Genomic DNA, 12,684 nt, shown 5'->3' with positions numbered 1-12,684 from the left:
GCTGACCAGCATGGTCTAAACAAGTATTGCATCCACTCATGTTTCTTAACACCTGATGCCATGGACCAGAACATGAATGATCCATGCCTTATAGAAGCTGCTCTGTAATAGGAAGGCTGAACAGGGGAAAAAAAAAATATGCACAAAGAATATCATTTATCCTGACTAAACTGAATTTCACTTTGCAGCACAAGAATGCCAGACAAAGTGCAGTGCAGTGTGGATGTGGACTGTAGAGAGAGCAACCCACAGTGAGTTCCTCAAGGGGCGGGATGACAGGTTGCTGCTGATAGGGGTAGAAGTGTAATGATGTGGGCAGTGAAGGTCTGCACAACACATATCTGTGGGAAATCAGATTTAGAGAGAACTACTAAGGGAACCTTATACCTATTCTGAGAGAGTAGCATCAAGCCATGGAAGCTCAGTGTTTCGAGGGAGCTTGAGTTGCAAATACATTGCCTGATATCAAAATTGCATGTACAGTTCTGTTATCTTTTAATTCCAGGCTTGCTCATACACACGATCAACTCTTGAAAGAGAATGAAGTTCTGCAAACTGATCATAAGAATTTGAAGACTTTACTGAACAGTTCCAAATTGGGACAAACACAATTAGAAGCTGACTTCTCTAAACTCCGAGAGGAGTACCAACTGCTGGATATTAAATGTACAAAAATAACTAACCAATGTGAGGTATGTAAAAATTACTATATTTTTAAGACCAATATCACTGTAACATTACATATAAATTCATAAAATAAAATGAGGTGCCTGAGAACTGATGGCTTGTTTATAGATAATGAAATGGGTCTGAAGGGAAGTGAATTTGCCTGCTGTACAGGCAGTCAAAAAAAATGGGCTCCTGCTAGGTAAACTGTATTAATTGAAACTTAAAGCTCTTATCAGTTGTATCATGATCTAGTTTTGTTTGATTTGACTGTTGAAATAAATAATTGTAGACCTCTGTTTCTTGATAATCTCATCTGTGTATAAAATAGGTTCGTATATGTATGCACATAAATTTCCATTTATTTTAACAGCTGCTTAGCCAGCTTAAAGGAAATATGGAGGAGGAAAACAAACATCTACTAGATCAAATTCAGACATTAATGCTACAGAATAGAACATTACTTGAGCAGAATATGGAAAGCAAGGATCTCTTCCATGTAGAGCAAAGGCAGTACATGTGAGTTTTGAAAACAGTGAAATTACTGTGATAAGAGCAGTTACATTTTTTTAAATACCCATTTTGTTGTGTACAGAAATGAACATATCATAAGTAGCATGTTTTTCTCTTGTAAAAAAACAAAAACTTAAGTCAAATATGGACAGTAGCTGATTAAAACTAAGAACACTTGTTTTTAACTGTAAAAGATGAGTGCGACTGCTTTCGTTATTAGTGATAAAAATGTCTAATTAAAATGTCCTTCATTCCTCATTCAAAGATCCCAGACTTGTTTGCAAACTGCAGCCTGTTCAGTGAATTTGATAGAAAATAAACTTGTGTAAATGATCCTGGTATGACCTACATACACCTTTTGGGGGCAGAGGTTGTGTGTATTACGAAAGGCTGATGTCCTTATCATAGTGAAGGCTGCTTGTTTTCTTCATTTCACTGTCTTGATATTTTTTTAATAAGAAACAAGTGTCAGATAAGAATTTCCCACAAAACTGTCAGCTCTCAGATAACTGATGTCCAGAGGAACATGCTACTTGTGTGTTATGTATTCATTAAATGCTCATTTTCCAAGCATACGTTATCATTAATTTCTGTTCACAGTGACAAGCTAAATGAATTAAGGCGACAGAAGGAGAAACTGGAGGAGAAGATAATGGATCAATATAAATTTTATGAGCCATCTCCACCCAGAAGGTAGTGATCCATATGGTATAAAATAGATATCTACAACACAACACGTCCATTCTGTTCCAACTGAAAGATGAGAGATTTCTTTAAGCTTCAGAGGAACAGAATCACGTCTGTATTCTTTCATACATAGGACAAGTATGAAGACCTAAGTAATAATTACAAATACAAATAAATGTATTGTATTCCTGGTAACAGAAGGGGCAACTGGATTACACTGAAGATGAGGAAACTGATGAAATCCAAGAAGGATGTTAATCGAGAACGTCAGAAGTCTGCAACCCCTACACCTACCCGTTCAGAATCCAGTGAAGGATTTCTTCAGCTGCCCCACCAGGACAGTCAGGATAGCTCCTCAGTGGGCTCAAACTCTATTGAAGATGGACAAGTCCTGGGAACCAAGAAGAGTACTAGTGAGTACTACCACGAAACCTCTCTTTAATGCATTTAAAAATAAAGATGTTGGCAGTTTAAACCTCTGTATTATAGAGGATTTTTTTTTTTTTACAGATAATTCCTAGAGTCTTTAGGAAGTGAGTCTGAATTTTTTCATTAGTTAAATTATTTTTTTTTACAGATTTCACGCAGCTCTTAAAAAGAGCAGGTAGTAGTTTTTAGCATTTCTGTAGCTCTAAATGAAAGATGTTGAGATGAAAGATTAAGTGAATATTGTTATTGGGTCAGGAAAGCAGAATGTCAGGTATAATGTTAGATAACATCACAGGACCATGTTTTGTTTCTCGCTTTTGTCCTCGCATGAATCCTTCCCCTCATCTTTGTGAGTGCTTTGCAAGCTGTGGCTGTGCTAACCTGCAGTTGCTAAGTAGATCTTCTGTTTGGAGATGTTCATCCAGGATCTCACAGAGTCAGTGGTGAAGACTTCTGACATTTGAATATGCAATGGGAAGCATTGTATAGGGATATAACTGTTTTTTAACAAGCAAACAGCAGCGACAAAACGAAACCACTTGTTACTCATCTGAAGGATTAAAATCAAAAGACTAAAGAGGGAAGCTGAGGAGCATCACAAAAGTGTGGGAGGATCAAATATTTCAGATTTGCTTACATTGAAAGAGCTTGACACCCACTGTTTTAGGATGACCACCATATAAACGACCAGGTTCTGCATCTGATATATCAGTATCTTTTGTCATCCACTAATGGCATCAATCACAAACTGTCCAATTTCTTCAGAGATAACATTACAGACAGGTTTTCAAGTTGCAGTGATTGTATTTAATAATTAGACCTCGAAAGCATTTTTGGCTGCACATTTAAAAACATTAGAATACATGTTTAGTAACAATCATTTTTTAATTTTTAAAAAAGTTCTTTGTCTTGGGTTTCAAAATACATCAGATGGCTATTCTGCTTTCATGCCAGCTATGAATTTCCTGTGTTCAAAATAATTGAAACTGCCATGGAGATTTTTTTCTGAGCTTACTACATAAACTTAGCTGAAGTTGGAAGCTCTACAAGCACTATTTCATGGTAGTTTTCAATTGGCTACATCGTTTTTTAAAAATAGTAAAATATTGAATTTGAGGGTAGGCTTCATTGCTTTGGTTGCTAAATTGGCAATTTGGGGAGTTCAGATTTCTCAACGTAAGAGTTTCTAAAGCTGCAAAACAGGTATCTGAAATTTGAAAAAGCGTATTTTGGAATGCAAGCTCAAAGTCTTACAGAGTTCAGGACTGAGTGAAGCTACGGCGGATGTGTTTACACGTGTGGTTGAATCAAGTGTGCATGCTTTGGTTCAGAGTGGGTGCACAGTAATTCTGTGTTCTGGAAGGGCTCTTCTGTGTGCATTTTCGTGTTCACACTTGGGACCTTGTGGTGTTAGCATGCTGCTGCTACACTCCTCATGAAGCCAAGGTTGAAACTAGGGTGGCTGATCCTTAAAAGAGATTTGAAATTGTTCAGATCTCATTAGTTTTCTATCCATGGATCTTATTCACGTTCCTTCTAATTGTAGTGTATTTATCCACAAACTGGAAGGACTGATCTAATTCTGAATCCTGTCTTTCCTCCATTACACATGGCATCCATAGTTTTTGATAGAATTTGCATAAATTGTTTGCCAGCTCAGTGCTGACAATCTTACTGAGATGCACAAAACTAAGATCAGAATGTGCCAGTGAGAAGCACCGGTATTGGTGCACGTTTTGCAGCCCACCAAAATAACTTTTGCCGTCTCCCTCCTATTCTCAAAGAAGTGACTCTGCAGTATTGGCCTCCACTAAAAGAAAATACAGGAGAAAAAATCTCTGTCTTCTGTCTATACGTGGTGTTGTAGCTTTCCAGGCCAATGGAAGGCCATTTGTGGAACAGAACTTGTCCTGTCCCCAGCCCCGCTGATCTCCCCTATGTTTGTAAAAGGAGGTGATCCCAGAGGAAAATGAAAAACCCTCCCAAGTGTCCTTCAGAAGGTGAGAGAAGGTGATTTCTGTTCCCCAAATTGCCATCATTGGCACAAATCAGGGATGCTCTCAGAGGGTTTTGCATACAGTGTCCTCCAGCGATCCTTGAGACCTGTGGGCTTCCATATCCTGCAGGAGAAACGGAGACAATAATTCCAAAATGAATTATTCTGCTACTGCCACTGATTGAAAATGAAAGCAACAGCTGGGATGATTTTTGTCTGCTCTCAGAGAGCCTGAATCCCTTGTTTGGTTTCAGAGGCCTTCACTTCTCACATCTGTACTCAGTGGTTGAGTCTGGAGAGTAGCACAGATCTGATATGTGGTTTGTGTGGAGCCTCTTCTCTGGGGGGAACAGCATCTACAGAATCGGGGCTATTACTAAGCTGCCATCTTTACACAGTAGTCCCAGTAGCGGATGTATTACTATCATGGAGGTACCAGGAATTAAATCATGCTCCATTTTGAAGATCACAGAATCACGGAATTGTAGGGGTTGGAAGGGACCTCCAGAGATCATTGAGTCCAACCCCCTGCCAAAGCAGGTTCCCTACAGCAGGTCACACAGGTCGGCATCCAGGCAGGTCTTGAACATCTCCAGAGAAGGAGACTCCACCACCTCCCTGGCAGCCTGTTCCAGTGCTCCGTCACCTCACTGTACAGAAGTTCCTTCGCACATTGGTGCAGAACTTCCTATGCTGCAGTTTCCGGCCGTTTCCCCTTGTCCTGTCTCCATTCACCACTGAAAAGAGTCCGGCCTCTCCATTCTGCCCCCCACACCTTAGATTCTTATAGACCTGGATCAGGTCACCTCTCAGTCTTTTCTGCCCAGCTCTCCAGCCTGTCCAGGTCTTGCTGAATGGCAGCACAGCCTTCAGGCATGTCAGCCAATCCTCCCAACTTCGTATCATCAGCAAACTTGCTGAGGATGGCCACCATCCCCTCAGGTCATTGATAAAGATGTTGAACAAGACCGGACCCAGCACCGACCCCTGAGGAACACCGCAGCTCACAGGCCTCCAACTGGACTCTGCACCACCACCAACAACCCTCTGTGCTCTGTCAGTCAGCCAGTTCTCAACCCACCTCACTGTCCACTCATCTATCCCACACTTCCTCAGCTTTGTTATAAGGATGTTGTGGGGGACAGTATCAAAAGCCTTGCTGAAATCCAGGTAGACTACATCCACTGCTCTCCCCCCATCCACCCAGCCAGAGACGTCATAGAAGGCCACCAGGTTGGTCAAGCACGACCTCCCCTGGTGAACCCGCGCTGACTAAAGATGTCCTGCGTGCACGAACAAAACTTGGGGACTGTAACATTGTCCATACAGAACTCACCATGGTGTTTCTGGCAAATGTGGGATGGCAAGCTGGAAGGTTTTGAGATTGAGTGGGAGAATTCTACAGTGTTCATTTTCAACTCAGGATTGTGTTCACAGAATCTCAAAAGAGAAAGCAAATGGAATGCTTATAACTAGAGTTATAGTGTATATAGAGAGGATTAATAAGGTATTCCTCCTACCATCACCAGTTTTTTGGAGTTTTTTGGAATAAATATGCAAGGAGCTAAAGCTGACTCATCCGAACTTTTCTATTTGCTTTTGCTGTAGCTCTGCTGTTCCAGAATTTTTGCAGGACATTTCTTTCAGGCAAAACAAGCAGGCTCCAAGGAACTTATATGCAAAGGACTTCACAGAAGATACCAATTGCAGGAAGCAGCAAGTAAAATAATCTAAAGCGTTCTGTAGAAAGGATTATAAGCAGGTCTTAGCTGCATTGTGTCCCCTGTAGCTTCTTCAGTTTACATTTGTTCCCTTTTGTTAGAAACAGTCTTTATACCCCAGTCTTTTTACCCTGTATGTACATACCACCTAGGTTAGAATTGCTCTGGTCAGTGACTTGGGCTGCTGGGTGCTGTTTGAAGACAGCAGAGCACTGTAGACACACTGCTCTAAGTGCAAACACAAAATAATACAATAGAAAGAGATTTATTTCTGTTTCAGGCTAGTTCTCGTGCACTTGTAAGTGTGTATGTATATATGTACATGTAAAATACATAGGAAATATGTATACGTGTACATATAGAATAGAATGGATGTATAACAAGCTACTGGCTTAGCAGAAAAACAAGGTGAATGACAAAGCATGCACCTCAAAAAGCCTCTCTAGAGAGGTAAAATAAGCAGATCTTGGGTTGACAGAATGTTCTGCACTGCTTTCACATCTGCATAAGCAAGAACGTTCAGTGATTCCATGATGTTTCTTTCTGGATCTTTGTATCTAGTTGTTTGCATGTGGCTCCTGTATGCTTTGCAGTTAGCTGACGCATTTATCTGCTGCTTCAAGGTGAAGTAATTAGTGAATAGCAATCAGTTACTAATGGACAATAGCTGAATCTAAGGATAAGTCTTTTTCCCCCCTCCCCATCTTTAAATACCGTTTGTAATTTTAACTCTGTTTCCTGGTATGCAGTATGTTATCTTGAAATACCACAGCAACGCTCACATCTGTATTTTCTTCTGCTATTTTATTTATTTTTTGAATCTTTGGGGTTTTTCCGGCCAAAAGATTCAGTATTTACTGTTCCAGCCAGTAAATATTGATTTAATTTTTCTAACTACAGATTCATCTTAATTTACAGACAATTCAGTAAAGTATTAACATCACTCCACATATAAATGTAGCTGCTTGAATATAAGGTCCACTAATATTTCTATAATGTAGTCAAAATTATTGGTGAGCAAGAAATATTAGTAAAGATTGTTTTGTTCTGTAGACATTGGGCAAAAGTTACAGAAGTTATCGTTTTCAAAAGATAATGATCAGAACATATGTCAAAGTAGGCACTGTACTTAATTACTCCCATTTAAAGCTTTCTGCTTCACGTTTTTGTTTACGTTTAATAAATGTGTTTTTCACATTTAAAAGAAAAAGTATTATTATCAATTTTTATAGCCATCTCCAAAGACGTTCCATGTAGTTTCCAGGAGGTGGCAGTTAGAGCTTTCAGACTGTGATACATTCTTCACCATTGTTTTTGGTGCATTTCTGCATATATTAAGGTTTTCATAGTGCAGTTTCCATAATTTGGTGTAGCTTTCATATTTCATTATCACACAGAAGCATGAGAGTGATGTTTGTAGCATAGCATAGCTTAAACTCAGACATTCATTTCTGTCCTTAGTTTCAGCATTTAACTTCCATCTGTTCTTCTCCCTTTTTTTTCTTTCATTTCCCTGTTTCCGTTTTTCCTCATGCTATGACATAAAAGTGGTTGCACTGAAAAGACTGCCCTTTTTGAGGAACAGACCGAAGGAAAAAGACAAAATGAAGGCCTTCTATCGTCGCTCCATGTGTAAGACTTTATGACAGTTCAGCTTCTTTAAATGGCTACACTGGCTTCCATTACTAATTTTTCACTAACCTCTCCCTGGACTGCGCTGTATTTTTCCTCCTGTTTTGCAGTGTGCAAGTCCTGCTACTGTACAAGGAGCTGGAGCCTTTTCTCTTTCCTTTTTTTCAACCTGAGCACTGAATACCTTATATATGTCCACATGTGCACACAACACATTGACATGCACACGCATATATATATATTCAGTGCATCGCAATTACATATACTTGTATACACATTTGTCTATATACACATGTCTGCATGTGTATATAAATTTACAGTGCACTGTGTGAGCATAAGCAGTTCTAAATTACACGTTTCATAAGCCTTTTATTAAGGAATCGCTGCAATTTTTTGTTTAAAGTGAGTATAGAAAAAGTAGTGCAAGGTTGTATGGTGGTCTGTCACTCTTCAAGTATTCATCACTTGTTGCCAAAATTTTGTATTGATTTATTTTCCTTTTTCATGAGGAGTGGAGAAGTTTCTCTGTCTTTGCCAAGTAAAGGTGAATGTCATCAGAAGTCATCGTTTTCAGATCCTTTTATTATGTGAAGTACAGTTTGCCTGCAGTATCCTGCACTGTACAAGGATCCCGTGTCACTGTTGGCATTATATTGTGTCAGCACCTTGCCCGTTTAGTATTCATTCCATTTTATCATTGCAAGCAGCATATCAAAGCTTCTAACATATATATTACACATCATTGCAGCACCAGCATGGCGATTATAGCTAATAAAATCAGATTTAAGAGCCATACAGAGTTCAGAGAAGTCTCTTGACTTTCAATACTTCTCATTCGTTGAGCTGATTGCATGTCATAACATGGATGATCTCGTGTTTGTACCTTCTGGTATTCAATGCGCTTTAATGCTTAGAGAACTGTCAAACGTTTTGCAGTATAAAATGAGAACAAAAGCAAATACATTGACCATGCTGATCATTTGCTTTCATTTGCATCCCAGCCATGAATGACCTGGTGCAGTCCATGGTCCTAGCAGGAGGACAGTGGACAGGTAGTTCTGAGCATCTGGAGGGTCCTGATGATATATCTGCGGGTAAAAGGAGGAAAGAATTGGGAGCTATGGCCTTCTCTACTACAGCTATCAACTTTGCAACTGTCAACTCTTCTGCAGGCTTCAGATCCAAGCAGTTGCTAAATAATAAAGGTATAGGTAGAAGCTCTTTGCACCATGATGTGTCTGTGTGTGACAGCAATTTCATGTATATATTTTTTTGTATTTATATATTTTTTTTTCAGCAAAAAGCAACCTGAGTAATTGAGTTATGGTGATGAGGTGAATAGCTTTAATAACTATAACTAGAAAATGTCAGGATTGTGCATACAGAATGTTACATAAGTAAAAGTGGATTGATTTGAAAATGATTACTGTATCTTACAGATAAGTGCATCTGTGATCTTCACTTCATTTCACATCTTCTTTTGTCTCTGTGTTTAGATGCTATGTCGTTTGAAGATGTAAGTCCACAAGGTATTAGTGATGATTCTAGTACAGGATCAAGAGTTCATGGTAAGATGTAAACTTTAATTGAATTGCTTATGGATGTATTATGTGAGTGTTAACAATGTTTGGGAAAAAAAAAAAAACCCACAAAAAACCCCACCCCCAAAGCAGTGAATGGCACGGTTACAAGTGAGCATGCGTTCTGTGATTTGCATACCTCTTGAATGCATAGCATCAGTATTGTTTCTTCTGATTATCCTTTTCTTCAAACTCTACCAGATAAAATATTCTCTATCTCTACTAGAAAGTATGAAGTGCATCTGAACAGGATCAAAATTTTTTGCCTTCAAAAATTGTATTTGGAGTTTTGCAAAATAAAAGCAGCTGTTATGATCTCAATCCTAAGGAAAAAAACACAAAACAACAACCAGCCAAACAAGAAAAATCACAAATGAACAAAAAAATCCCACAAACAAAAAAAAAAGCGAATCCAAATCTGGCCAGATTTGCCAGTATTTCGTGTATAGTGAGATGTAAATGTGCTGTGTACATATCTGGTAAAGAATCATTGTAGGTTTCTTCAAGCAAAGGCATGAATTGAGAGCTGTGAGAAATTATTTAGAAGGGGAGATTGTAACTCTTCTGAAAGTACTTAAAATTAGCGTGAACTTGTTGGAAGCTAACAAAATAACATTGCGTTTCCCTTGTATTGGATAGGAGTACAGGACATTAACTGTGCAGATGCTCTTGCTCCTCCTGTTCGTGGCATTTCAGCAATGTGCAAGGTTCCCTGTCAGATCTGTTGTAAGTGACCTAATCACGAGCAACTTCCTGCATGCCACTCCTTTCACCTTACAGTCCTGCTTTCCCACTCACCGCTCTGTTCCACTTCTAAACATGCACTCTGTTTCTCTCTTCCTCCCCCTTGTCCCTTGCTATTCCTGTAGTGCCCTTTTCTAAAGCGTCCTCTTGGACTGCCCGGAAATCCCTTCGCTTTCTGATCTGTAAGAAACCAATTTGTTAACAGTGGGCATGCTAAGCCTGTGAAGTGCATGATTCCTGCCTCAGAGCATTCTGTGATCAGAATGTAAAGGTACCCTGTCATCTGCTAAAATTTTGTTCATCATGCTATCTCCTCATTTTCCAATTAGCTTCCAGACCAGCCAGCCTTGATAGTGGCAGAACATCCACTAGTAATAGCAATAACAATGCTTCACTCCATGAAGTCAAAGGTATGCTGTAGGCGAATTTACATACGTGCTTCATTGCCATTATTTTCTCTGTAGGAATTTTTGCTTGAATTGAAAACAAAGCTAAAACAAACCCAGCAACGCAACATGCTTTTCTGTAGGTATGTTCATACATCAGCCTTTGTTCCCCAAACCAGGAAAGGATTCAAATATTTATAGAACTAATATTTTTAATAGATTTTTAAGCGGTGATACATAATATGTAGGTTTCAGACTATTTCAAACCAAATCTTACCCATTTAATGATCTTGCAAAATAAATATTCTCCCCAAATTATATTAAAATCATATATTATTTAACAGATATTTGAGTTACTCTGCTATTTTTCATGTAGAATCCAACTGTCTGCTCACTGCTGCTGTGATGCTATATAGTGTGCAACACAAAGCAGGCAAACTTGGCATATGTACCACCATCCTGGAGAAGTAGCATTCCAAAACTGTTGTTTCTGAACTACGTTGGAGAAAATATTTTCTTTCCATTCCATTTCTGATATTTGGTATAACACAGAACTCATTGGTAGTAAGTTAAAATGTGTGCTTTACAGGCAAGAACAGAGGCCTATCTTTAGTCTCTGAGAAAACAGCATTATGTAGACAGAGGTGCAGATCATAAGTGAAGGGTGGTTTTTAATTCAAAAGCTATTGTGCCACATTTAAAAAGCTATGAGAGGTAAGTCAGGGGAGTGAGATGGTTCTGTATTTGATTTGAGCAATACAGGTAACTATGTTTTTCAGTATTCTGAGTGGAACTATTGAGAACTGAATGTGAAAGTGTTCAAGTTTGAGTAAGGTTACAGTGTTTTAACAGCTTTTGTATATTTTGTGATGGCATATTTAATACTGTTTACCCCAAAAGCAGGTGTGGTTAACAATCAAAGCAGACCTCAGAGTCACAGCAGCGGAGAATTCAGCATGCTACATGAACACGATGCTTGGTCAAGCAGCAGCAGCAGCCCTATTCAGTATTTGAAAGGTCATACAAGGTCTAGTCCTGTGCTTCAGCAAAGAACACCTGAGACACTGGATCGTGGTGGAAGATGGATCAAAACTGATTCTCCTGGAAGTGAGGTTGTTACCCTGCAGCAGTTCTTAGAAGAAAGCAACAAAAGTACCTCAAGTGAGGTTAGTTCAGAACATATTTTAACTATGTATTACACCATATAATTTACTCCAATTGACAGAGTTAACAGAATATTTACCACGATAGAATTGCTTTGGAACTTTGTGGAAACTGGTTATGCCTACGTTTTGTAGTGTGGGCTGTATCCTGATATACTGGACTTGCTGTATTTTGCTTGACTCTAGGATGCTGAGGCAGATTAAAAAAAAAAAAAAGTCAAACTCTACTGCACACAATTATCTGGTGCACTGACGTGTGCTACACTCCTCAGAATTTAGCTGGAAGACCATAAGCACAAAGAAAGCTTGCTGTTTATCTTCCAGTTCAGCTCTTGTCTTCAGTGGGAGCTATTGTCTTGCATCAACAGCAAAGGAGATACTTTATTTCAGTCCCTGAGGAGAGAATCTTGGTGGTTTCATGTTTACTTACTAACTTAACACCACTGGGCAAAACACCCGGCCTTGGAGCTCACTGAAATCTAGGAGTAAGATGCAGAGGATGTTATTTAAAATCAGTGCCAGTTTGTTAGAAACACAGAATCACTCTTGTCTCTGCTGCTGTTCTACTTCCTTCATCGCTCACATAGATCTGTCTGAAGCCTAGGAGTCTTCTAGACTCTAAGGCAAGGCAGTTACTCTGGCAAGGGCCTATCAAGGGTAAGGACCAACCTCCATCTATTTTAGTTACACACTTATAATGGAAACGTACAGATTCACATCTGGACTCGATGATTTCTGGAGGTCCCTTCCAACCCCTACAATTCTGTGATTCTGTGATTCTGTGAATTGGAGTAGTCTGTGACTTGAATTTGGAATAAATCCCTGGATTTTTTGGTAACTGCTTAACAATGATGTTGCACCTGTGATCTCTCTGGCAAGATTTTTTTGTTTGTAGTGGTTGTTAGGTTTGTTGTTTGTTTTTCATCTGTTTAAAACGTTAGACAATGTTCTGGGAATAGAACTAAGAGACCACCTGAGTCATCAAGTCTAATCCACTGCTGCTCAGGGATCAGGGAATCCATTTCATAGAATCACAGAATAACTCAGGCTGCAAGGGTCCTCAGAAGTTCTCCCTTTAGCCTTCTTGAGAGCCTTTCCTTAGTGCTTGCATCTTAAAGATTTGTTCCAAATTATTTCCTTTACTGTTTCAAAAAATGCTGAAGTCTT

At 39.2% G+C, this 12,684-nt stretch overlaps 1 protein-coding gene across 15 annotated transcripts in view; it reads left to right on the top strand.

Moving 5' to 3' along the window:
• Positions 1 to 12,684, top strand: part of CCDC88A (coiled-coil domain containing 88A) — a 73,916-nt gene that overhangs the window by 50,403 nt on the left and 10,829 nt on the right. For 3 of the 15 annotated variants that reach the window (XM_052676568.1, XM_052676509.1, XM_052676566.1), the window contains 11 exons: positions 189 to 251; positions 506 to 692; positions 1,040 to 1,185; positions 1,780 to 1,872; positions 2,065 to 2,279; positions 7,561 to 7,644; positions 8,646 to 8,849; positions 9,141 to 9,212; positions 9,864 to 9,950; positions 10,298 to 10,378; positions 11,255 to 11,520. In XM_052676568.1, coding sequence (XP_052532528.1) covers positions 189 to 251; positions 506 to 692; positions 1,040 to 1,185; positions 1,780 to 1,872; positions 2,065 to 2,279; positions 7,561 to 7,644; positions 8,646 to 8,849; positions 9,141 to 9,212; positions 9,864 to 9,950; positions 10,298 to 10,378; positions 11,255 to 11,520 — 1,498 coding nt within the window. The remainder of the gene's footprint in view (positions 1 to 188; positions 252 to 505; positions 693 to 1,039; positions 1,186 to 1,779; positions 1,873 to 2,064; positions 2,280 to 7,560; positions 7,645 to 8,645; positions 8,850 to 9,140; positions 9,213 to 9,863; positions 9,951 to 10,297; positions 10,379 to 11,254; positions 11,521 to 12,684) is intronic. The other 12 variants (XM_052676574.1, XM_052676541.1, XM_052676519.1 and 9 more) reach the window with 11 other exon arrangements.

Source organism: Tympanuchus pallidicinctus, unplaced genomic scaffold, assembly GCF_026119805.1.
Source record: "Tympanuchus pallidicinctus isolate F22 unplaced genomic scaffold, pur_lepc_1.0 scaffold1, whole genome shotgun sequence".
Classification (NCBI taxonomy): Eukaryota; Metazoa; Chordata; class Aves; order Galliformes; family Phasianidae; genus Tympanuchus; species Tympanuchus pallidicinctus.
The sequence above is the reverse complement of the archived record's forward strand: the minus strand, read 5'-3'. Positions and strand labels throughout refer to the sequence as shown.